The sequence below is a fragment of the Ictalurus furcatus genome, chromosome 15, assembly GCF_023375685.1.
Source record: "Ictalurus furcatus strain D&B chromosome 15, Billie_1.0, whole genome shotgun sequence".
Taxonomy (NCBI): domain Eukaryota; kingdom Metazoa; phylum Chordata; class Actinopteri; order Siluriformes; family Ictaluridae; genus Ictalurus; species Ictalurus furcatus.
Genome location: NC_071269.1, coordinates 8038075 through 8064140, shown reverse-complemented (window position 1 = coordinate 8064140; position 26066 = coordinate 8038075). Strand labels below are relative to the sequence as shown.

The 26066-nt window shown below is 43.8% G+C and overlaps 1 protein-coding gene and 1 long non-coding RNA gene across 10 annotated transcripts; one reads left to right on the top strand and one right to left on the bottom strand.

Annotated features, from left to right (window-relative positions):
- Positions 1-7957: 7957 nt before the first annotated feature.
- Positions 7958-9717, bottom strand: LOC128619089 (uncharacterized). The gene is made up of 3 exons (XR_008387876.1): positions 9671-9717; positions 9062-9155; positions 7958-8849 (listed from the first exon to the last, which is right to left on the bottom strand). It is a non-coding gene; the product is annotated as an uncharacterized LOC128619089 (long non-coding RNA).
- Positions 8717-25044, top strand: tut4 (terminal uridylyl transferase 4). 9 transcript variants are annotated; one of them, XM_053642971.1, is made up of 31 exons: positions 8717-8855; positions 11306-11734; positions 11828-11956; positions 12630-12766; positions 13490-13606; positions 14157-14334; positions 14430-14518; positions 14604-14655; positions 15155-15224; positions 15326-15452; positions 15552-15671; positions 16077-16265; positions 16450-16624; positions 16826-17334; positions 17591-17741; positions 18007-18093; positions 18295-18398; positions 18878-18935; positions 19077-19180; positions 19318-19407; positions 19489-19602; positions 19720-19797; positions 19952-20129; positions 20734-20781; positions 21045-21127; positions 21264-21388; positions 21480-21634; positions 21750-21853; positions 22000-22474; positions 23424-23576; positions 24356-25044. In XM_053642971.1, exons 2-31 carry the CDS (start codon positions 11359-11361, stop codon positions 24433-24435), a joined length of 4455 nt encoding a protein of 1484 aa, XP_053498946.1. In that variant the 5' UTR covers positions 8717-8855; positions 11306-11358; the 3' UTR covers positions 24436-25044. The 9 variants fall into 9 exon arrangements, with proteins under 9 accessions (XP_053498946.1, XP_053498945.1, XP_053498948.1 ...); XM_053642970.1 differs by having other exon boundaries at positions 11237-11734; XM_053642973.1 differs by lacking the exon at positions 8717-8855 and adding an exon at positions 9756-9934 and having other exon boundaries at positions 11237-11734; positions 13493-13606.
- Positions 25045-26066: the final 1022 nt, after the last annotated feature.

Genomic DNA, 26066 nt, shown 5'->3' with positions numbered 1-26066 from the left:
AAATAAATAAATAAATCACAGCGCTCTGACGGGCACTCATGAGTATGCGCAGAAAGTGCGCAGCATTGACTGGAATGAGTACGAGAAGCTCTAGAGTACCAGAATAGGAGGTAGGATATAAATCAACGTAAGAAATAAATAAACAAACATTAATACCGTAAATATACGAGTGAAAAATACAATGTAAGAGTTTTTTTTATTACTTAAAAAACATTGTCTTCCCCCAATATACTGTGCTATACAATATATGCAGAGTTTAATACACAAAAGTGAGAGAATTTGCACACATAAATATAAGACGGTTTCTGCTCTATAAATATTTTCTGTCATTAATAAAATCACAGCTTGTGTATCATGACATATATTAACCATAATAATATAAAACTATATACAAAAAATATGTATTAGGTAACGTTAAAAAGCCAGATCAAAATATATTGTACTATGGAGATGAACAACAATGGGTAAAATTACAATTATGGTATTAATTATTTTGTAATAATATTGAAGAATTCATATTCATTCCAATTATTTAGTTACTTTTTGGACAAAATATGTTTAATGAAGTTTGAAACATAATTAAATTCACATTAATTAATTTACACACATTCAGTAATTAAAACACACACACACACACACACACACACATATATATATATATATAAGCGGATTGATGCAGTTCAAACAGGCTTTGTTTTAGAGTCTTAGAAGATGTGCAGACGAACCTTGAACAGAAGAACATGTTTGTATCTCTGTAAGCAGATAAACATTCTGTACTGATGTCAGTGACATGACATGGCCTTCTTAAGCGTTATCCTCAGATGAATATGAACAGAACAAGAACAAAAATATTACAAAGTAAAAATTTGTAATTTCCCTCACATTTCCCCCATTTTATCATTACAAAATATGATAACTAAAATTAATTTAATTTAAGAAATTACTATGCTGTGAATACATCAGAACTTCAGAATCCTTTCACGGTTCAACTGAATTTATCATTGAAGGCGCTAAGGCTGTTTTTGCAGATATAAAGTATCCTGTTGTCAAGCAAGCTTATTTTAGAGTGAAATGAGAATCGTCATGGTCAAAGGAATATTTACAATAGGTGTGAAATGGATGTCAATGGGTCGTCATCGTCAGTGTCGCTGGGAGGATCTGATACCCAGTCAGGTTTAGGATACAAGTCAGGTTGGTCAACAGAGGGATCGTAAACATTCTTTGTCAACATCAACGTTTGGTCATTAGTGATTTCAACGAGAGTGAGAGACTGCTCCGAACGAGAGAAACAATACAAGGCAAAATGAGCAAGACAAGAAGAATTATAGCACCTATTGGTACACAGACGGTTAATATCCACGAGCCCCATCCCCCGAGTACAGCCAATCAAGCCCCAACTCGCTAGTCTGCGGAGGGTTGCGTATCGCAGACAGCATGTGTTCAATGATAGAATAACCATTATGTGTCTGTGTGACGAGGGGACGTGTGACGTTGTGTGGGTAGCACTGTTGGCAATGATTCTTCTGACGAAGTAGAAGAAGTGGTCTGTGGTCAGGGAGCTTTGGGGCGTAAGAGGTGAGGCAGCAAAGTCACGTCGTCTAACCTCTGTCCTGGTCACGTGGCTATATAGTACGCACTAATGAAGTTCAGTCCTCCTAAGAGTACAGTTTCCGTGTCGTCAACATTTTCTCCAAAAACGACATGTCTGTGATTTCGCAGGCTACTAGATACCACTTGGTGTCTTGTGTTGTGTAACCACAAGGAACTGGTGTGAGAAAGTGTGTTTGAGTGCAGTGTGTCATTTGTGTGGGTGTGTATATGCAGATCGTCGCTCCGGAGCTTCGGTCCTCCTAGAGGCCTCTTGATAGAGAATCACTTTCTAGTCCTCCTGTCGAAGTCCTGTCTTCTCCAGCTCAGTGCTTGGCTTTGGCACTCTCCTGCAGTGGCTCGCACGCATCCACATGGCTCTCTGGCTGACCTTTACCACAGAGTGAGTGACGTAAAGGATCTAGAATGGCCCAGACCACCGTGGCTTGTTCCACCTGGTCCTGTGGAAGTCCTTGATCACAATCCACTCTCTGGGCTTCAGATCATGCAGCGGGCCCGTGGCTGGAGCTTGAAGCGCTGCCTTTACCTGCTTGTGGATAGAGTGCAGAGCAGAGGACAGGGTTGCACAGTAATTTAACATTGCATCATCACATGCTGCAGCTTCGGGAAAAGGAGCTGTCACAGGTCCAATTCCTGTGTTTGGAGGTCTCCCAAACAGTATCCCAAAGGGGCTAAGCCCATCCTAAGCCTGTTTCAGAACAGCATTTGCTCAGTCTGTTTTTTAGCGTCCCATTTTCTCTCTCTACTGCCCCACCACTAGCTGGATGATATGCACAGTGCTGCTTTAATTCAATACCCAAATATTCACCCACCTACTTAAGGGCATGGCTCACAAAAGGTGTGCCATTATCACTGGAGATTATCATTATCACTACCGCGTCTGAGTCCTGTTTGGATGTAGGGACGTGGCCTTCTCTACCTTCAAACCTCAACCCACGTTATGAGTTGCGCGAACATCGTGAACAAAATTATTATTATTATTATTTTAGAGTATTTAGAGAAACCGATGCTTTATCGCAGCTATCATTCCCCCTTGGTCTCTGCCATGCGTCAACTTTGAAGACAAGGATAGCCCTGGGGGCATCGCCAAACTCAGTCCACAACCGTGCAGCCTGCTTTGCGCCACACAGCCTTTTCCTCATCCGTAGCTCGTGCTTGGAGGTCTGAAAGCTGTAAAGAAGGAGTGATTATTTTCTTTTGAGTTTTGGGACCATAGATGCAGCTGCTTGCTTTGCTGCACTGTCTCCTCGAGCGTTTCCTAGGAAAACAGGGCCTAATTTGTTAGTGTGTGCAGCACATTTGCATACTGCAATAGTTTTGGGGAGTAGGACTGCGTCCAGCAGCTCAGAGACTAGTTTGTGGTGGGCTAAATGTGTTCCTGAACTCGTCAGGAAGTTCCTGTGTTTCCAAATTGTCCCCAAATCATGTACTACGTCAAAGGCATATCTACTGTCTGTGTAGATATTTACTGACTGTCCCTCAGCATGTCTTCATGCCTCTATGAGGGCATATAGTTCAGCTGCTTGTGCTGAAAGTTTTGAGGGGAGACTTCCTGACAGACCGTTTCATGTGCAGTTACTACTGCATAGTCCACTCGATTTTTACCTGTCTCTGGGTCACATGATGCAGACCCGTCCACAAAAAGGATCAAATCTGTGTTTTCTCCGTCTCCCTCTGTTAGAAGAAGAGTATCAGGGTTAAGGACAGTACATAATTTTATAGTGACATTCGGCGTGTCTAGTAGTATAGTGTTATGGTGCAGCCACCGTTGGGTGGACAGATGTGAGGTTTTCTGTTCAAGTAGGAGTAACAACACCTCATGTGGAACCAAGAGGTTCAATTCTGTGTAACCGACCAGGTCTCTGGATGCCATCACAGCTTTCTCAGCTGCTGCTACTGCACGTACCCATGGGGGAAACTCTGCAGCAACTGGATCCAATTTACCTGAGAATGAGCTGTCCAACCTGTCACATATGCCATCTCTCTGATCGGTGCTTCTAGAATGGAATAGTTCAGAATGAAAGTTCTGCGATACGAACACATACCTAGGATAGAGAGAACGTATTTCTTCGTCAGGGGCTTGGAAATCTTCTGGATTGCAGATACTCTGTCAGCAGAGACTTTCTTTCCCTTTGCAGAAATGTAATGACCCAAGAAATCTCACTTCTTGTTGTACAGACTGTAATTTGGAGAGACTGGATTTGTGGCCTTCTTTGGCGAGATGCTGCAACAATTTAATGGTGTCAGTTTCACACTGTGCCCTGGAGAAAATGGTAGAGGTGGTAAGCTGTCCTTGAGCATTTGGTTGTATATCGTTAGTGACTCACAATATCCCTAACACAAGCGAGTGAAAGTGTAAGGACGTCCGTCAAATATGAATGCAAACCGAAACTGTCTTTATCAAGAGGTATACTGAAAAAACGCATTCGCTAAATCTACGACTGAAAACCATTCGCTATTTGCTGGAACCTGGCTTAATGTAATGTAAGAATTTGGCACGTCTGGAGCTGTTTGACTGCTGCATTAACCGCTTGCAAATCTTGTACAAATCTCCATTCATCAGGTTGTAGGGTTTTTGGGGGTTTTTTTGCTTCTCACACTGGAAATTTTGGAGTGCACACTGACGAATCAGGACAGGGGACAATGACCCCTGCTTTCAGTAGTGAATTAAATACTGGCCTAATTCCCTCAATAGCTTCTGATTTAAGAGGGTATTGAGATTGTCTGGTCCTAAAATCAGATTTTGGCATGATCATGACTGGTGGTGCACTTCTAATCAGGCCTACGTCATGTTTCCCTTGGGCCCACAGCCCGAGAGGCACCTTCTTCAATTGTGGTTGTATCTCTAGGGGTGTAGGGCTTGTCCAAAGGTTCAGAAACCTTCTCTTTTCATGACAAATAACATCCTGGTTAACCTTGCACATTTCCTGAAAGAATTTTTTATAAACTCCCAGCGTCGGGCTATACCATATATTGGAGGTGGGTTTCTGTTCCCAATCTGTAATTCTTTCACTCTCACATAATCTGACCCACGGTCCCGCGTCTTTCTACTGTTTGTTCTTTATTTTGACTAATGAGACGTGAGGTGCTGATTCTGGGACAATAAATACACGCAAGTGCGTGTCACTCAATTTGACCGAACATACGCAAAATTTGTCACACCAATATAGTGCCTTTAGGTACAGCTCTTCGCTTTATGGGATATCCATAAACCATTCTTTCTCAAAATTAAAGTCTCTTCCTTCATGCACTTGCGCTGTGCAATGAAGGGCAGAGGGCGCCATAAAATCAACATAGTTGTCCTTCATCTTATCATGTGCCAACATCAACAAACAAGCACAGGCTCTAGGCTTGTTATGCATGGACCATTGATAAACACAGACCTCTGTTTCTTTAACAAACGGAGTTACAATGATGAGTCATCAGTTATTGTTACTCCCTGAGGTGAGGACATCAAATTTAAGTGTAAAACACACATTAACTCCCTGCCCAGTAGATTGACTGGACATGAAGACGAAATTAGGAATCGGGGGGTTACTCTTTTCCCATTTTCACATTCACAAACTAGCGGTTCAGAGAAACGTTCTAATACTGAATATCCTGTCACACCCATGGAGCGCAGTGACTGTGAACTCTTTTCCGGGGATTCTTTTAATTCGCAGTGTTTTATTACTGAATATGTAGCTCCTGAATCTACCAAAAATGTGACACTTTGCCCATTAATTACAAGAGATATACATGGTAACTGTGTAAAAGGTGAGACATTATACTTTAAAAGGTTAAGGGTCATAACTGTTTCAGACATTTGTGAATTGTCAGTCTGACTAATGTTGGATGTGGGTGTGTGCATATATTCCTGTTCTTTGTGAGCTAACTGATAGTTTGGGTGTCCGATGTCACCTCTTCTGTTCCCAGGTGCCTCACCCTTCCCTTAGCTCCGCCCGTCAGTTCGCTTCTGCTCTGGACAGTCTCTTGCAAAATGTCCAACTTTTCCGCAGGTAAAACATGTGAAGTTGTATCTATGGGGGTTGCCACCTGGCCTTCCTCGTCTGCGTGTTTTTGGTTTTCCTCTCCTCTCCATCTTTCTTTCCTTTGCATCTTGTAGGAGCTTCTCCACGTGGATTGCATACCTCTCCACTTGTGTGAGCCTTCCGGTGTCCCAGGTGATACATTGTTGTTTGACTATAGTGGCAATTTCTGGTTTCATGCCGTTCATAAAGCTGTGTCTGAGATGTGCCTCCCATGCTGTGACGGCCGCCTGCCCATCTGCCAGAGCGTCGGGTTTCTCCAAGCCTGAGTTTGCGTCATGGATATCAGTGAGCCTGGACAGGTACTGTGGTACAGTCTCTGAATCTTGTTGTTTACACTTTGCTATTTTTGTCATGTCCAGTCGCATAGGAAAGGTGTTCGTCAGCCTCTGCTGGAGCTCCGCAATTTGTGCTGTGTACCTTGCGTTGACTCCATTATCCCAGGCGGACATCGTTCTCTGGGAATTCACGTGAAACCTTGACCCAGTCCGTGACAAGTTTCGCCATGAGCAGTGGTCGTAGTTCATGAGTGGTGGGTCTGAATTCTCTGAGAAATATCTGAAGTTCATCCCCAAACTTTCGTCCTCCTACTTTGCGGCAGATGCGTCATGCTGCTCCTGATGTCCTACCATTTTTTCCAGGGTCTGTGAACTAGCATAGGGCCTCCTTCTCTGGTCACTTCTAGCATTGGGGCACTTACCACGGCGTGCACTGTCCGATTTTGTTGGTCTGAAGCCCTCAGGCAGCAATGTTGTTGGTCCCTTCACTTGGGATCTTGTGTGTAACACCACCGGGGAAGCTAGGACGGCTGGAGCATAGTTCGGTGGGGGTTGGTGGCTCAGTTCTGACAGGTTCGGATGGAGTGGCGTAAGCTGGGCCGCTTCATCGTAAGGAGGTGCCTCTGAAACTGCAGGTTCCTCCTTCATTACTGGCTGTCGCGGCTGGGCGGAGTCCAGGTCGGGATCGGCGTTCTGCAATTTAACACACTGAGAAACAGATGAGGGCCCTGCTTGACATTTTTTCTCTCTTTTATGTGCCTCACTCTGCCATTCAGCAAATTCCTTCCAGTCAGGCAAAAACTGTGCTTCTTTTTTTTTTTTTACTTTTAGGAATATCTCTCTTTTTTGCTTCCAAATTAAATTTCTGTTATTCTAACTGTCTGAGACTAAAACTACCTTTTTCTGGGAAAGCACATTCTTTGTGCTTCCATACATCATATTGGTTCAAAAATCCTTCCCCATAATTCACATGTATAAATATGATATTAGGATCAACATATGAGCACCCTGTCACAGGATGTGCTTTGCTACATGTTTTCCCCATATTTTATTTTATTTGATTTTTTCAGCTTCTATAACTTTCAAAGTTTTAATCAATTTAACCTGCTATGAAAATCAAGTGAATATGCATTCTCATGCACAGACAGAAAAGGTTCAAAATGTGTGCCAAATCTCTAGACAGTCAATTAATCATATAACCTATAGATACAATAGAGCAAACCTTAAGAATGTAAAAGAGTTTACCTGTGAGGGTGACTCCACATACAACAATTTGGTAGGACTTACAGTTTTCTCTTCCCTTCTTTTTTGTAAATAATAATTTCTTTTTATTATTATTATTATAACTTTTTTATCTCAGTAAAATTTACTTGTGCGTTAAATTTGCCAAATGTATCATGTACCGCCGATATGATGGAATGAGTCAATGGGGCATGCCACTTGATAATAACTTGCGCTTCTTAATAAGATACTCTCTTTACTTATTTATTGCTCGAACCGGACTCTTTCCATTAGCAAATATTTTTTACTGTTATTATCTCTCTAACTATATATATACCAGTTGGTATATATCTTAGTTTTGAAGCTGTAAGAAACACCAATATCTCTGCCATCGCAGAGACGAAGTTCCTGGAACTTCTTATAAGAAATCGCTCCATGTGATACTTCTCTCAACGTAATACGCGCATTTCTTATATCATTGACTCCCTTCCACTAGGGATGTCATGACACCAAAAATCTAGTAGTCGGTACCACCGATACCACCAAAAGTACACGATACTTGATACTAAAGTCGATAACATGCTGTGGTTTTTAAAAAAAAGATTTTTTTTTAAATAAAATTAAAAACTCCTGGAGGACATCCTCCTCTGGCTCATACTGGCAAAAAGAATGAGTGAGTGAGTGAGAGAGATATTTTAGTTATCAAACACTATCTGACAATGACTAATAACAAGTGCTAAGGTGCACTCCTAAGCGCACGTGCGAGCACAGACACACACCCCTTATACTCTGAATGCAAGCATTAGTTTAAATTCACTGATATAGTGGCAGGCCAAAAATATTTATTAAAACCATTAACATTCGAATAATTATTAGTGACATTAGGCTACATTTTGCTGACAGGACACGGGCTGAATGGCGATGCATGGTGGCCCATTCGGAGGTAGTTTATAACATTGCAATGCGTTAGCGTCCTTAACAAATAACTGTCTATTGCAAACATTACATGGAGCATAACGTTAGCTGGTTTCACGGCAACAATGCAGCTGCCTCAAACAAACATAATATAGGACCTGTCTTTCAGGTGCTTTTCCAAATTCCATATGTTTCCTCGCTTTGTTTGAAATGAACGATAGCATCGGTTGCACACCGGAAACCAATACTAGCTTTCCACTCAATGAGTCGGGGCGGAGCTAAAATTGTTAAGCTAAACTAATCTTCTGTAGTTTTTCCCGTGTGAGTGTAGGCGTTCTTCTTCTTCTTCACCACTTGTGGACCGACTAAAACACTTGCGCGTATTTGCTGCCCCCTTCAGTTCCGGTAGAATTGCAACCTCAGTACTTTCATTCGAATCGCTACGAAAGGTACTGCAGAAAAACAAGTACCGTCACGTTTTAACAATGTTGGTACCGAAGTATCGGTTCTCGTGACATCCCTACCTTCCACACAGACAGCAATACACAATGACTTTATAAAATTCTAATTCTAATTCTAAATTCTTGATAATTCCTACCAGTCAATGGTAAGGCTGCATTGGTCTTTCGCTCTGCATAATAAAGGGCAACTTGCCTGCGTGTCAACATGGAATTCAGGGTGAAACTTTCCACGGGCGTCCTCCGGTTTGCTTGTTGTCCAGAAAAGCTGAAAAGACTCGCGCAGCCCAGCCAGGAGATGCCAATTTGTCGTGGAAACTAGACACTTGCAGACTCGTCCCCTGAAGGTAAAAAGGTTTATTACAGAACGATGGTTAATACAGGATAGAAGAAAGCAGGATAGAATAATGAGAGCGCTCTGAAGCCGTTGTACTAAACCACTACTATATATATGAAAAGCGGAGCATGACATAATTCTGTGTCCCGATAAGAAGCAGTTTGAGGCAGTTCGAACAGGCTTTGTTTTAGGGTCTTAGAAGATGTGCAGACGAACCTTGAACAGAAGAACATGTTTGTGTCTCTGTATAGCAGATAAACATTCTGTACTGATCTTAGTGACATGACATGGCCTTCTTAAGCATTATCCTCTGATGAATATGAACAGAACAAGAACAAAATTATTACAAAGTAAAAATTAGTAATTTCCCTCACTATATATATATATATATATATATATATATATATATATATATATATATATATATATATACGTTCATACATACATACATACATACATACATACACACGTGAATAGGGAATTAGTGATTTAATACAAGGGGCAAAAAATAAAACAATACACAATGCTAGACAATTAATGAAACTGTAAGTTAGTAAAGAGAAAATCTTGATTAAAACACGATTAATTGCGACGTCTCGTTATAGCACTTCCATAATAACGTCTGAATAAGTCCAAATCGTCTGTTCCGCACTATGTAGGGTGTCTAAATAGTGTACAAAATGTTAACGTGTAATTTTACTATGCAGAATTTGTATGTAATCATAATTTGGGTATTAGCTATCGATTTGAAATGTTTTGTTGTTGTAGTTTTAATAACTGTGCACTAGATTTGGGACTTGGTTTAAAAAAAACAGTGTGCACTACATAGTGAACGCGAGGTGATTCGAGACACGACCCACGCGCTCGTCAACAGTGCCAGTGTTACCCACAATGCACCTCGGCGAGAAGTTAACATGGCGTCCGGGGCCTTGAATGAGCAAAACAAAAACACAAGCGGAGAAATGGGCCGCGTTTAAACACCGATTAAAAGGAAGTTCTACTAAAAAGCAAACAAACAAATCGTAAAATAAGTCCATTATGCTCGCACGGAGTGCGTGCTGCTAATTTATTTCGGATTTCTGAGTTTTGGTGAGTGTTAAACTTGAAAAGGTAGCAGTTCGTGAGCTAGCGGGTTAGCAGAGAAAAGCCCAGCTCCGGGTTCTGCAGAAAGAACTCAGCGGAAATCACATCTTGGAGCATATAAAGATAAATATTATCATCCTTATCATGTTTTAGAGCCACAATTCTTTAAATAAATAATATATCGAAATGGCAGAGCTGTAAAACTTCACCTTGTTGTTTTAGCAATCTAGCTAGCTTAGCGTTGATGTTCCGCATTGATCTGATAAATTAATAGTTTTAACGTAAACACGACTGTTTGATGTTAAAAGCATTAATAATAACACATATTAAGGAGCTCGGATTTATTGAGTTTATTTTTTTGTGCACTGGTGTGTATACTAGAGCTTGACTTTAGTTTGTTTTGATCCGGGCCCACCTGAAATGACCTTTTTATTTTAATCATATTTTTAATCATGATAAACTTTTTAATCTTGTTTTTTTTTTCTCTCCACTGTATTACACTCCGATTCATATTCGATCAATTTCCTGGACATTATTTGGCGGAAATTGTGTATGTAAATGATATATGTGTGTGTATATCATGTACACTCGTTGCCAGCGTTCCCCAGATGGGATGTAAATGTTCAGCGTGTTCTTATTGGCTGTTCGTTGTGACGTACGCACGTATTATGCAAATGACTTCCGTACTCACAGTGAATTTATGTAAACGTGTTGTTTATGCCAGGGGATATTAAAAATAAACTTATATATATATATATATATATATATATATATATATATATATATATATATATATGAACTTTTCTTTTTTGCACAATATGAACAAAAATGTATTCTGTAGGGCACTAACTTACTATAGTAAGAAAAATATTTATTTAATGTATACACAAATTATGTGTATCGTGTCGTAAATGATCATGATATAGATATTATATGATCATATCTCTCAGCCTCTGACCTTGACAGCTCCGTTTTCCTTTGTGACGGATTTTGAGACGATCTTTTTACGCGACACTTTTTATTTCCTGTCTTTAACAAGTTTCTAACATGGCAATGTTTAAAAAAATTAATTTAATCCTTATAATTGGTCAAAAAAGTGACAAAAAGCAAATAACTGTGAGTAAATTCCAGTGCCGAGTTAAGATGCAGGATATGCCACGCCCACAATTCCACCGCAGCCTAACATGACTCTGAATAGTTAAAAATCTTTCCTTTAAAGTTAGTAAGATGTATGATTTATGATCTAGAATTTTACATTTTCATTTAAAATAAATAAATATATAATTAAACCTTTCCGTCTTTCTCCAGGTTCGGACGCGATCGTCCTGTGGAGCCTCTGTGCTTTTATTTTAATTTTCTTTTTCATTATTTTTTTAGTTATACACACACGCACACAAACACGCACGCACAGACCTCTCAGCATCAGCACTATGGATGAGACCAAAAGCCCATTGAAGTCCGGAAAGCCGTCTCGATCGGGCGGGAGCAAGGCCTCATCCAGAGCACAGAAGGAGCGCGAGAACGCCAAGACGCCAAATCGCAGTAAAAACACGGCAGCGTCCAGAGTGAAGGAGGAGGGCCAGGGTGGGTATGCCGGGGGCAAAGGGAGAGCAGGAAGTCCTCAGGAGTCAGGAAGAAGCAAAGCGCGCAGGCTGACGGGGAGAACAGGCTCGGGGGAGAGAGGCAAGGTGAGGAATCCGACTCAGCAGGGGGTCAGGAGTGGAAACCTCACGCCTCTCAGCACCAAGGAGGAGAACACCGCTCCGAATAAAACCCCCAGACCTGCACTGAGGGACAGACATGCAGGTGAGCAAGAGAGAGAAAGAGAGAGCATGCCCTTGTGTGTGTGTGTGTGTGTGTGTGTGTGTGTCACTAAACTACCAAACTAACACTTTCTAGAAGATTCTTCTGGCTCAGGGTTGTGTCCCGGCGCTAAGCGGCGCTCCAGCCTGCCGCCATCGAACAGGTCTCGCAGAAACTCTGAGCGTTTATACCACAGAGACAAACCGAAGGTGGACAGGTCTCTTGGTGATTAAAACTTTGTTGTTGTTTGTTTTGTTTGTTTTTTATCAGCATGTTCATCACATGATGTGTTCCGGAAGCCAAGGCGCCGCGCAAACAGACGCCATAAACTCGAGTTAGCTGAACAAGGTTAGCTGAGGAAACGCCTCATTAAGAACGTGAACTAGATAATCCAGCTTTAGCAAGACCGTAGGTTTGATCTGCGCTGTGTAGGATTGTGAAAGCAGTATATATTAGGCGTGTTGGCAAACTAGCGAGCTAACCTCACTGATATGATGCGTAGGTACAAGAGGAAGCGAGCGCTGCAAAGACAATCCCTTGTAACTTCCTGTAAGCACAGCCGTTAGTGTGGAACGTGTCCGACATGATCAAATGTGTTTATGAACAGTTTTATGATTTTTTAAAATTTTTTATTTTTCATTAAAATATATTCCGACTTGTTGATAAAGATCACTGCACCCTGGAAATCCGTAACAGTTCCATATAAATCTATAAACACATGGAACTGTCGGTACTTCCCTGACCTACTGGTACTAAACTAGTGTAAATCGCATCACACAACGCCACCTAATTGGGGTTTTTTTTTTTGTTTGTTTAGTTTTTTTTTGTCTCCTTCTTCGATGATGTGGTTTAATTGGGCGCTAACAGCGATCTGAATGCTTGTGTTTGTCTGCATCAGGCGAGGTGTTGGCGAGACGGCCGGCGGAGAGCGCTCCAGATGGTGTGGACGAGACGAACCTGACCTCCGATCAGCAGCTGGGTCTGAAACAGGCCGAGGAGAGACTGCAGAGAGACTACATCCACAGACTGACCAAGGTGAGAGCGTCACCGCCTCGACACACACGCCAGTCAGTTAGAATTGATTGGATCCCCCCCCCCTTTTCCTTTTGGGAAAACTGTTGTTTTGTTTTAATTCAAAGGATGATATCCTTGGAACGTTATCTGAACCAATGACCCGAGTTGAAAAAGGTCATGTGACCCTCCACGCTGGAAATATTACAATATGATGTGCTAACGATGCTGCCCTCAGATCCTGTAATATATTATAATTATTCATGGAATGGCAATGAAAAAATTGGCCTTGATGCTCTTGTGTGTCATCCTAAAACAAACAATCACTAAAAAATATTTTATAAATAATGTAACTAACTAACCACACGGATAAGTAAATAGACAAACAAATGAAAAGTAAACAGGCTTGGGAATTGGGAATAAACAAAAAGCTGTACATTTGTTAATGTGATCAAACTGCATTTTCAGTGCTTTATACATTTTCTAGACTGCTAGCGCTAGCTATTTCACACATCACAGAGTGGGCGTGTCTCAAATCACACCCTGGTCCCTGCATACACCTCATGCCGTTTTCAAACAGTGCATTATGGGTATTCTGTCTGCAGACGTGACGGGGCAGCGCCTAGAGCACTGAGAGTTAATGAGCTGTTAATGGCCTTACGTTTGCAGGTCTGGGCACTCTTTTTAAGTGTGTGTGTGTGTGTGTGTGTGTGTGTGTGCGCGTGGGTGGGCGTGTGATTTCTACAGCAGTCCCCAGATTACCCAAATTTCCAGTATCTATGCAAACTCTGCTCGGTTCACGTGGACAACATCCAGGGTGCTCACAAACACATCAAAGAGAAACGGCACAAGAAGAACATCATGGTAACACACACACACGCACGCACTGATTGAAAAAGAATTACTGAAAAATTTACCACAGCGTTGTTTAAAAATTCACTCACAAAATCTGAGGTGAAATTCCTCGAGGAATAAAGGAATCTTTTTCCATCAACTGAATCTGAATCTTTTTTTATTATTAACTGAATCTGAATCTTTTTTATTATTAATTGAATCTGAATCTCTTTTTCATCAACTGAATCAAAAACCTTTATCAAGTGAATCTTTTTGCTCATCAACTGAATCTTTTTCATCGGTCGAATTAGAATCTTTTTTGTGACTCAAATCTAAATCTTTTTTAGCTGAATCCAAGTATTTTTTCTCTCAGCTAAACCGATTACTGCTGTTTCCTGAGTGTCGCCCAACCTTCTCAATGTCTAGAATGTTCTATGTCCCACCCCCCCATAAAAGCTTTACCCCTTGCAGCCTGTCAATCTAAAAAGTGGGCTGGGCAGATGACAGGCAGTATTAGATTACATTATATTTAACGTTATAAATTATACAGTAGTATTCACCGCTTTTTGTGTGTGTGTAGGAGAAGCAGGAGGAGAACGAGTTGCGTTCGTTACCCCCTCCATCTCCAGCTCACCTGCGAGCACTGAACTCAGCTGTGATGGAGGCGGCGCAGGAGCATGGCATCTCCGAGCAGGAGTTCCAGCAGAGAGACACTGTGCTGCGGAGCATGGAGCTGATCATCCAGAGACACCTACCTGGTGTGTGTACGCGCGCACACACAGACATACACACACACACACACACACACACACCTGGGCTATTGTGTAGTTACTGTGTTGTCTCTGTGTCTCAGCGTGTTCTCTGCGTCTCTACGGTTCCTGTCTCACGCGATTCGCCTTCAAGTCCAGTGACGTCAACATCGACGTACTCTATCCCTCCAGTGTAAGTGCACAAATTGTCTCCTGTCCTCGTGTTGTTGGTGGTTTTTGCCTGATTTTTATTCTTGTTCACGCTTTCCGTGTTTCAGATGACGCAACCTGACGTCCTTATTCAAGTGCTGGACATCCTGAAGAAGAGCGGTTAGCATCACACACACCTTTACACCTAACCTACAGCTTTGCACACACCTTTACACCTAACCTACACCTTTGCACACACCTTTACACCTAACCTACAGCTTTGCACACACCTTTACACCTAACCTACAGCTTTACACACACCTTTACACCTAACCTACAGCTTTACACACACCTTTACACCTAACCTACAGCTTTACACACACCTTTACACCTAACCAACAGCTTTACACACACCTTTACACCTAACCAACAGCTTTACACACACCTTTACACCTAACCTACAGCTTTGCACACACCTTTACACCTAATCTACAGCTTTACACACACCTTTACACCTAACCAACAGCTTTACACACACCTTTACACCTAACCTACAGCTTTGCACACACCTTTACACCTAATCTACAGCTTTTCACACACCTTTACACACACCTCATATTGTCTTTGTAAAAGGACTGAAGTGGAAGTGTCTTTTTTTTTTTTTTTTTTTTGGGTCCAGATGAGTTCTCAGATGTGGAGTCGGACTTCCATGCTAAAGTTCCCGTCATCTTCTGCCGTGATGTGTCCTGGTCAGTGCAGGTTCTTTAATTACTCTGAGCTCTTCGCGCATTAAATCCAACAAGAGCTTTACTGAGGGGCTGTTTTTTGTTGTGTCTCTGTCGCTGCGCAGTGGTTTATTGTGTAAAGTGAGCGCAGGAAATGATGTCGCGTGCCTCACCACCAATCACCTGGCAGCATTGGCCAAGCTGGAGCCTCGCCTGGTTCCTCTGGTGCTGGCATTCCGCTACTGGGCCAAGGTTCACACACTCTCATACACACACACTCACACCTGTCACACATGTTTCAGTAAACATCTGTAAACATTAATAATACTGTGTGCGTATGTGTGCGCACAGCTGTGTCATGTGGACTGCCAGGCCGAGGGCGGGATTCCTTCCTACTCCTTCTCGCTGATGGTCATCTTTTTCCTGCAGCAAAGGAAGCAGCCCATTCTACCTGTGTATCTCGGCTACTGGGTATGTAACACACACACACATACACACACACGTTAACCTTTTAGTTACAGCTTTACACCTATTGTACAGCTTTACAAAAGGCTTTACAGCTAATGTACAACTTTACACACAGCTTTCCATCTAATCTATAGGTTTACACACCGCTTTACATATAACCTACAACTTTACATGCAGCTTTACAGCGAACACGCAACTTTACACAAACCTTTACAGCTAACCTCCAGGTTTACACACAGCTTTATAGATAGCCTTACTGCTAATGTTTACAGCTAATGTGCAGCTTTTATGCTAGCTCTCTGCCTGTTAGAGTTTTCTTGCTAGCAGTGTTGGCACCTCTGACCTCTGTTTAATCACGGCTGCGGTTGATGTGCAGATTCAGTGTTTTGACTGTGCGTGTGCGAGCAGATCGAAGGGTTCGACGTGAAGCGTGTGGACGAGTATCACCTGACCGCCATTCAGTTGGGGCACTTTGTGGGATGGGAGCACAGACCGGGCAGCGCTAACGAGGGGCGCGGAGACAAGAGCAAAAACGAACCCCAAAAACATGACGGCCAAAAATCAGCCGAGAAAAAGAACGAGAACCAGAAGGGCAAGGTGAGAGACACACACAGACACACACAAAGTGCTTCTCTACTCAAATGTGGAATTTGAACCTTTTTTATATCTGTGTCTCTCCTTTACCTCCTAATTCACTACTCAAGGATGGATAGATGCTGCTATGTGTGTGTATATATGTGTGTGTGTCTGTGTGTGTGTGTGCGCGCGTGTGCCCTCACAGACCCATCTGGTGCTGGAGAACACGGAGAGCGTCTCTCTCGGCCAGCTGTGGTTGGAGCTGCTACGTTTCTACACGCTGGAGTTCGCTCTGGAGGATTACATCATTAGCATCCGGTTGAAGGAGCTGCTGCCCCGAGACGTGAAGAACTGGCCACGCCGCCGCCTCGCCATTGAGGGTGAGACACATACACACACACTCACGCATGTTTAGTTTCTGGCTAACGTAGCTAACATCATGCAAACATGCGAATCATTTTGCATCGTCCATGTTATTTTGGCTGCGAGTGTTTCTCGACCGGCCGCACCCATAACTGACAAGCAGCTTGCTTCGTGCTAACCATCGCGACTTGACTCGATCATGTCGTCTTGTTCTTCAGACCCGTTTGCCCTGAAGAGGAATGTAGCGCGGAGTCTGAACAGTCAGATGGTGTTCGAGTACATCCAGGAGCGATTCCGCACCGCCTACCGATACTTCGCCTGCCCTCAGAGCCGTAATGGACACACCCCCGAACGAGATGTGCTGCGACCACGTGTGACCCGGCCGGCCAGAACGTGCGCCGTCGAAACTAAGAGAGGAGAGGAAGAGGAGGACGGCGTGAACAGCACCGATGACGATGATGCGGACGAAGAAGAGGAAGACGAAGATGAAGCTGGAGATGAAGAGCAGCGTGTGAGCAGAGGCTTAGCCAGGCTGCTTGTCGAGGACGAGGACGAAGACGGCATCCGTCACCCCTCTTCCCCGACCCCGTCCTCTCACAATGGCCTGTTCCCCGACAGCGACAATGAGGAGCAGGATGAAGTCGGGCGGAAAGCTCCGGAACGGGAGAGCATCGCCCCGGAGGACCTGCACTATACGTTCGACAGGATGATCTTCACTGGAGGAAAGGTACCAGGAATAATTCTTTCCCAAATAATAGCGTTTAAAGGTTTTTATACCACAGATATCTGACGCTACACCGTGTCTAATTACATCATTGTTAGGTCGTCATTTTCTTCCCCACAACCGCCTAGAAACAGCGTTCTTCTGACTTCTCAGACAAATTCAAGCATAGGGTTTAATAATGTAGAAACGACGTAATAAAGAGCGGACTAAAGTTCCGACGTGATCCCGTGTGTGTGTGTGTGTGTGTGTGTGTGTCCAGCCCCCGACGGTGGTGTGCAGTATCTGTAAGCGAGACGGCCATCTGAAAGACGACTGTCCTGAAGACTTTAAGAAGATGGAGCTGACTCCTCTGCCTCCCATGACGGAGCGCTTCAGAGAAATCCTCGACAACCTGTGCAGGCGCTGCTACGGTGAGCGGCTACACGTCGCTACGGCAGCAGAACTACGGCAAGATAATCACGTTAAGATTTAGACTCTGGGGAATTAGATGGATCCTTTAAATATGAGTTAGTCCTCACTACAGAATTAGGGGTAGGAGTAGAGGAGCTGGAGCCGAACCCCCGAACTCTAACCCACAACACACACTACAGCCTGAAACACACCAGGTTCTCTCCACCCCTTGGACCTTTGGCTCAACCTTTTTGTGTGTGTGTGTGTGTGTGTGTGTGTGTGTAGATGAGCTGTCGCCAACTCCGGGAGAGCAGTATAAGAGGGAACAGATTCTAGCCGGTCTGGAGCGCTTCATTCGGAAAGAGTATAATGGTACACACGCACACACATACACACCACACTCTTCTCTTCTGAACTTTTCCACATGATGCTCTGGAGCCTTGATTCTGGAATATTCTATGCCATGCTCCTATCTCAGATGAACATGTGATGAGTTTAATATTGTATAATGGCGATGATTGAGATGTGATTTATGGGCTTGAAGGTGTAAAGTGTGTGTGTGTGTGTGTACAGATACAGCCCAGCTGTGTCTGTTTGGTTCCTCCAAGAACGGTTTCGGTTTCCGTGACAGTGACCTGGACATCTGTATGACGTTGGAGGGTCACGACACAGCAGAGGTACAGAACCACAGACGCCGTTTTACACGTAACCGTATGCCAAGCGTACGCCAAGCCGGCTTTTTATGCGTAAACCTACGCCAAGCCGGCTTTTTACGTGTAACCCTACACCAAGGGTTACGTGTAAAAAGCCGGCTTGGCGTAGGGGTAACCCTTTTTACGTGTAACCCTACGCCATGGCATCGTTTGACGCGTAACCCTACGCCAAGCCGCCGTTTGACGAGCTAGGCTAGTTAGCCGATACTAGCTAACACACTGCTAAGTGTCATCACAGTGTCACAGCTTTCAATATGGAGACTTGCACCAGTTACTGTGTCCTCTCTATTATTTATACAAACACGGTTTATTCATTCAGATGCTATTGGTCTCATTAAGCAGATTAACCGTGAATCTGTTTCTCTCTCCCTCTCTCTCTCTCTCCCACACACACACACACACACACACACTCACACACACACACCATTATTCTCTCTCATCAGAAACTGAACTGTAAAGAGATCATTGAGGCGTTAGCCAAGGTGCTGAAGAAACACACAGGTAAAAGAAGCAGCAGCAGATGTTTATATTTGTTGTGTTGAAATGCTTGGATTGGTGCCTTTTAGTCCTTATTTCCAGTAACCTGCTCTATTCAGTGTGAATGCTGTCTCATTTTGTGTGTGTGCGTGCGCGTGTGCTCAGGTCTGAGGAACATCTTGCCTATAACGACCGCCAAAGTGCCTATCGTCAAGTTCGAACACAAGCTGAGCAGTCTGGAAGGAGACATCAGCCTCTACAACACACTGGTGAGCTCACGTAGTCCTCGTCTGCCTCGGTCACAGTCACTGCGCCCTACTCCTTATCCCCTACGCCGAAGGGCACTAATGTAGGGAACAGGGTTCGGGATTTGGATGTGGCTCATTTCCTGTTTGTCTGTCTCCAGGCTCAGCACAACACACGTATGTTGGCCACGTACGCAGCCCTGGACCCACGTGTGCAGTATTTGGGCTATACCATAAAAGTGTTTGCAAAGGTAACAGGAAAAAACTGTGTGTGTGTGTGTGTGTGGTGTTTACTAGCGTAAAGTGTTAACGTGTGTGTGTGTGTGTTGCAGAGGTGTGACATCGGCGATGCTTCAAGGGGTAGTCTCTCATCTTACGCCTACATCCTCATGGTGCTGTACTTCCTGCAGCAGAGACAGCCTCCCGTCATCCCCGTCCTACAGGAGGTACACACACTCTCTCTCTCTCACACACACACACACACACACACACACACACACACACACACACAGAGGAGTGATGATCAGGAGGTTATATAAAGGTGATCTGTGCGTGTGATGCAGATCTACGACGGGAGTTCCGTTCCTCAGAGGATGGTTGACGGCTGGAACGCGTTCTTTTTCGAAGACCTGGACGAGCTGGTGAGCGACGCTTTCAAAAATAACTCCACATTCCACAATCGCTGTCCGTCCACACGACAAATTACGGTGTCGGAAATATCTGTGTAGGTGTGGGTGCGTTCTGAATAGACATCCTGCAGCTAAAACTCTGTGTGTGTTTGTGTGTGTTCCTCAGCGGCGGCGTTGGCCTGAGTTCCAGCAGAACCACGAGACGGTAGGGGAGCTGTGGCTCGGCCTACTGCGCTTCTATACTGAGGAGTTCGACTTTAAAGAGCACGTGATCTCCATCCGGCAGCGGAAACGCCTCACCACATTCGAGAAACAGTGGACCTCCAAGTGCATTGCCATCGAAGGTACAAGCCTCGACCTATGTTCTCGCTCTCCCCTGGCTCCTCGCTCTCCCCTGGCTCCTCGCTCTCCCCTGGCTCGCCTCTCGCTCCTCGCTCTTCCCTGGCTCCTCGCTCTCCCCTGACTCCTCACTCTCCCCTGTCTCTCCGCTGTCCCCTGTCTCTTCGCTCTCCCCTCGCTCCTCGCTCTCCTCTGGCTCTCCCCTGGCTCCTCGCTCTCCCCTGGCTCCCCGCGCTCCCCGCTCTCCCCTCTCTCCCCTCGCTCCTCTCGCTTTCCCCGCTCTCCTCTCGCTCTCCCCTCGCTCTCCCCTCTTTCCCCTCTCGTTCCTCAATCTCCCCTCTCCTCGCTCTCCCCTCTCTCTCCTCTTGCTCCTCCCTCTCCTCACTGCTGTGCAGGTTTTATTTAACAAACTAACTATTTCTACGTCGTTCACTAACCAAGAAGAACTTCAGAATGTTCTCCAAGAAACCGAGAGCAACAAGCAGCCCAGAGAACTGAAACATAAATTAGGACCAGATGATTAGATTGAAGTTGTTTGCTAAGTGATGAGGGAATGAAAGGATTGTTGGGTTTACACATTCAACTTCTCTTTTTTTTCTTTTTAAACAGATCCCTTCGACTTGAATCACAATCTCGGTGCTGGAGTGTCACGGAAAAGTAAGAGGATACACACACACACACACGCGCGCACGCACACACAGCACACCCTGCTGAACTGGCTTAGAACTAGCAACTTTTTAGAAGTAAACTTCAGGCACCGAACACACCACAACAAAGTTTAAGTCCATGTCTCTATCCCTCTCTCTCTCCCTGTCCCTCTCCCTCTCGCTCTCTCTCTCTCTCTCTCTCTCTCTCTCTCTCTCTCCCTCTCGCTCTCTCGCTCGCTCTCTCTCTCTCTCTCTCTCTCCCCCCTCTCTCAGTGACGAATTTCATCATGAAGGCATTCATTAATGGCAGGAAGTTGTTCGGAACGCCATTTTATCCAATGCTGGGGATGGAAGCGGTGAGACACACACACAGAGAGATTACCTCTTACACTCTTTATTTTATTATTTCTAAATAAAAACAAAAATATATTGAAATAAATTGAAAAGTTCAAGCATTTCACCAAACCGTGTGTGTGTATGCGCACATGTCAGGATTACTTCTTCGACTCGAAGGTGCTGACGGATGGTGAGCTCGCTCCGAATGACCGCTGCTGTCGGATCTGTGGCAAAATCGGACATTACATGAAGGACTGCCCGAAGAGGCGCAGGTCAGACAGGTCTGTCTGTCTGTCTGTCTGTCTGTCTGTCTTTGTATTCAGCATGCAGCTAAGCACGTGTGTGTGTGTGTGTGTGTGTGTGCACACGCAGGATGAAGAAGAAGGAGAGTGATAAGGATGAGGAGATGCGTGAGGAGGACAGAGAGCCGAGGGAGAGACGCTGTTTCCAGTGCGGATACCTAGGACACGTCCGGAGAGAATGTCCTGATTACAGACACCTCCGACAGAGAGGAGCTCCTACACAGGGTACACACACACACACACACACACACACACACACTTGTGTTTATATGCTCAGTAGGGCTCATAGTTTGTCTCAAACCTTCAGATAAACTAACCCATGTGTGTCGAACCCCCCCAGTTCCTCAGATGATCCGTTCCATGGTGAGCTCTCAGGCCATCCCCATTCCTCAGAGTGGTACGTCCCAGGATCGACCTGGCCGGACCAGGCAGCCATCAGAATGTGTAAGAACCAATAACTATCTGTCTGTCTGTCTTTCCTCTATCTCTGTCTCTCTCTCTCTCTCTCTGGTATCGTATTTATTACCCTGGCCATGTGTTATTAATATGTAAGGCGTGATTGGTAAACGCATTTATTTCTGTCTCTCCAGTCAGACACACGTCAGACTCCTCCGTACTCGCCCCAGCCATCTACGTTCATCCAGCCTTCCGTCTCTCCTCAGTCATCTCAGAGTGCCAAGCCTTCGCCAGGCTCCTCGTCCTCCTCGTCCGCTCTGTCCAAATCCCCCCATCATCCCTCTCTCCCTCTTCCCGCCACTCCTCCTCAGCAGCAGCAGCAGCAGGTTCATCTGTCTCTCTTTGGTTTCACCCCCTCTCAGTACATGGGCATGCTCTCACCGGGCACCTGGCCCTCCCATCCGCCCTCCCCGGGGGTAAAGTACAATATGAGGAAGGGGCAGGGGAACGGAGGGGCGGGACACACATCGAACCCCACCCCCGTTAACCTCAATGACCCCAGCATCATCTTTGCCCAGCCGGCGGGGCGGGACGGCGGGCCACACTGGCACAATCACCATCTGAACAACCCCGGGGCACTGGTGGCTAACGGCACAGTGGGGAAGTCAGGTACACACACTCTCACAAACACAGGGGTGAGCACTGCGTGTGTGTGTGTGTGTGTGTGTGTGTGTGTGTGTGTGTGTGTGTGTGCGTGTCTGTGGGTGGATGGATGTGCTGTATTGAGCTCAGGTAAGTCTCACAGGTGTGATGTGATTAGTCAGGGGAGCACTTCTCTTCACCCATCACACTCTTTCACACGGGTTTTAAGCGCAGGGTTTGTACAGAGGGTCATGCTGTTACAGGAAAATACTCAACGAGGGTGTGGTGTAAGGGGGCGGAGTTACTGTTATTAAAAAAAACCCGCTCAGGGACGTGCTGTTATAAGGAAATAATCAGCGTCAGGGGCTGATTATTTCCTTATAACAGCACGTCCCTGAGCGGGTTTTTTTTAATACTGCTTCAATTCACAATTAAATTCTTTAAAAAATTATTATTAGAGAAGGACCTGTCGTACTTTTTATCCGTTTATAGTTAGTCGTTCACTCGTTTTTTTTTTTTTTTTTTTTAAATTTCTCTAAAAATAAACGTTACTGAGAAAACGCCGTCCTGAAGATTAGAAGTCGGACAACTTAGTTACTTACTTAGTGCTTTACCTCTGACTGACACTGGAGACTCCTTCCATAAATACAGAAAACGTCACCACAGCAACAGTTAGATGATTTAAAAAAACAAAACAAAAAAAACCTTTAAACCATACCGTTCTCTGTGAAGGAGCTGTTGCTATAGACACGATAACGAATCAGATATGGTTTTCAGATTAGGAATGCTGAACAAACCCTGTAACGCTGGCGTGTTGGTTGAGAATATTATTTCTTTTCATTTCTACACGTTTGATATATATTCAGTTTGATGCTGCTGTTAAACAGCTTTTTTTCTTCCCTCCTACATTGGTTAGACCGACGGAGTACCAGATTTGATTGTTTTAATTAATGTATTTATTCTGTATTTCTCTCAGAAGCAGGTTTCCAGGCTCCGTTTGGTTCTGTAGGTCAGGTGTCTCGCTCACTGGGCAACAGCGGTGCCGGTTCCATATCCGTCTCGTCCTCCTGGGGTTTCCGCATGCCACAGACGTACATGCAGCAGTCCAACAAGCCCTTCATCTCCCAGAGTACGTGAGCGATGCACGGAAACAACGCTAATCTCGGGTGTCTAATCTTACGTCTCCTCTCTAAGCATCGTAATGTAAAATTCCTCTATGGGGAGGAAAACCTCCCGAGACGGCACGAGGAAACTGCACTTTTGTGGTCCTTTTTCTGTAAATAGAACCCAGCCTTGTCCAAACATTCTGTGAAGCACGGTGGTGGCAGCATCGTGTTGCGGTGGAAAAGGAACTCAAGCTCTTCAGAAAACGAAGGAGGAGGATTAGATTTTGGAATACCGACGCAAACGGCAACAAACCTGAGCTCCAAAGTCGATCCAAAAAACGGCTGGAAGTCAGCTGAGTGAACATTCTGGAGCGGCCATTACAAAGCAGCGATCTGAACCTGACTAAATCACACCGGTTCTGTCAGGAGGAACGGGGGAAAAAACTCAATCATTGTATTATGAGAAGCTTGTGCAGTTTGACCTGCTGAAAATCTGATTGAGTGAATAAAACTGAGATCAATCTGCCTGTTTGATCATTTTGAAATGACTAATGGGAATTAAAGTAAACACCCTAACAGGCTTAACACGGGAAACATGCCGAGCTGCGTTTGAATATCTTTAGCCGAGGGCCGTGTAAACTCTCGGCCCCAAAAGTGTGCAAGATTTAGTTATTATTCAGTATCTTCATGTAGTCAATGGTCCGTAACCGAGGTGTTGTTTACATTTATTCATTTAGCAGACGCTTTTATCCAAAGCGACTTACAAATGAGAGTTTAACAGGTGTTTTGATTTTGTCCACAGGTGCAGTGGCCAATCAGCACTTCCCTTTGCTGCAGTCCGGCCGTCCCGTCAACCTCAGCTACATCCAGCAGAAGAAATAACGAGCGGAGACGTTCTTTTCGTTCCAAACCAACGCCCGAGGTCCTTATCGAACGACAGTGAAGAGATTAAAAAAAACAACAAACAAACAATTAAGAAACGTCTAAGTTGGCATTTTGTCACAAGACTTTTTAAAATGGATTTTATCTTCTTTTTTTTTGTACAGTTTTTACATTAATTTTTTTGTCTCATCACATTGATTTGTGATATGAAATGTCAAATATTTTAATACCCCTATTTTTAAAGGGGTTCCAAAAAAAAAGAAGCAGAAAAGAAGAAGCATTTTTATTTGTTGTGTAAAGTACGGATTTAAAGTTAATCCTGTTTATTTTTATTGGTGTATTCATATTTTTGCTTGCATAAAGGACACAAAGGCTTTGGATAGGAATTTTGTTGTTTTATGAAAAATCAGCATAACCGCTCCATAAGATAACTATGTAGTGCCAAAAGCTAAAAAAAAAAAAAAAAAAAAAAAAAAAAAAGGGAAAAAAAGGATATCTTTCCTCAATCTCAGTAAATGAAGAAAAGATACACAAAAAAAGAGTATTAAAAAAATCATGAAAAAAGAGCAAGGGTAAAAAAAAAAATCAAATAAAGAAAAAGCAAACCAACGTGCTGACGTTGTGGTTGTTCTTTATTGTGTTTTCCTCAGAGCGTGGTTTTTATAACGGACTGTTGGGTATAAAATTAAACACACCTTTTCGAGAACGTTAAAGTGACTGGTGAGATAAATTACTCAGGTTTCGAGTTTAAAATTTGTCGAGCCAAAAATGAGTTGTAATTACTAGGGGTGTCACGATCGGACGATTGCGATCAACGATTATAAATTGATTCATTATTTCAAAAAAAGTAGCGAGCGATATTTCCATAATTCTGATTGGTTTAAAATGGTCCTCCAATTTTATTTCATTGTTGTTCATGATATTGTAGCTGTAACGTCAAAGCCGTGAGAATCGAAATCGAACCGGTATCACGTGAAGCCTGAGGTTTACTCCACTGATCGTTAGCGTGAAGATAAAATGAACATATTGTATCACGTGGAAACCCCGAGCTTTACATCCCTAGTAATTATGAGACCGCTGACGATGATTGGTTGAACTAATTTAGGGGGTGAATACTTATGCGATCGCAACCTATACAGGTTATTTGCATTTCATTTTGCTAAATATATTGCTATTTTTTTTCCCGCCCCTCCCGCTTCAGTATTATTAGCTTAAAAGTAGTTTCATGGACATTAAATGTAACTATAAAGGGATAAGTAGTACAGTATGTCATTCTTAATAAATAAAAAAGGTATTGTTGTTATAAGAGGAATAAAACATTAGAGGAGATGTAAACAGAGTCCAACCGTGTTCCATCTCCGCTACATCACACACTGTTCACCTCTGCCATTACATCATGACTCGACAAGACTGAAATGCGAGCGCGTGACATGATGTTGCATCATACACTTTTGACTCTTTATTGCATTAACTGCGTGTAGGGGTTTATAAAGATAAATAAGCAGATAGTGTAAACCTCTCTCTCTCTCTCACTCTCTCTCTTTTCCTTCCCCAGCTTAAACATGACTTGCTTTTCTCCCAAAGACAGCTCTCCGGTCTTCATGTTGGTTTAACCTTTTTATCAACAAATG

What these genes read in the sequence shown, in the direction of transcription:
- tut4 (XM_053642971.1), top strand. Translation starts at nt 11,359, where the DNA reads ATGGATGAGACCAAAAGCCCATTGAAGTCCGGAAAGCCGTCTCGATCG. An exon ending in CAATGCTGGGGATGGAAGCG is followed by an intron (nt 21,128 to 21,263) that starts GTGAGACACACA and finishes CGCACATGTCAG; the next exon opens with GATTACTTCTTCGACTCGAA. An exon ending in CAAGCCCTTCATCTCCCAGA is followed by an intron (nt 23,577 to 24,355) that starts GTACGTGAGCGA and finishes TTTTGTCCACAG; the next exon opens with GTGCAGTGGCCAATCAGCAC.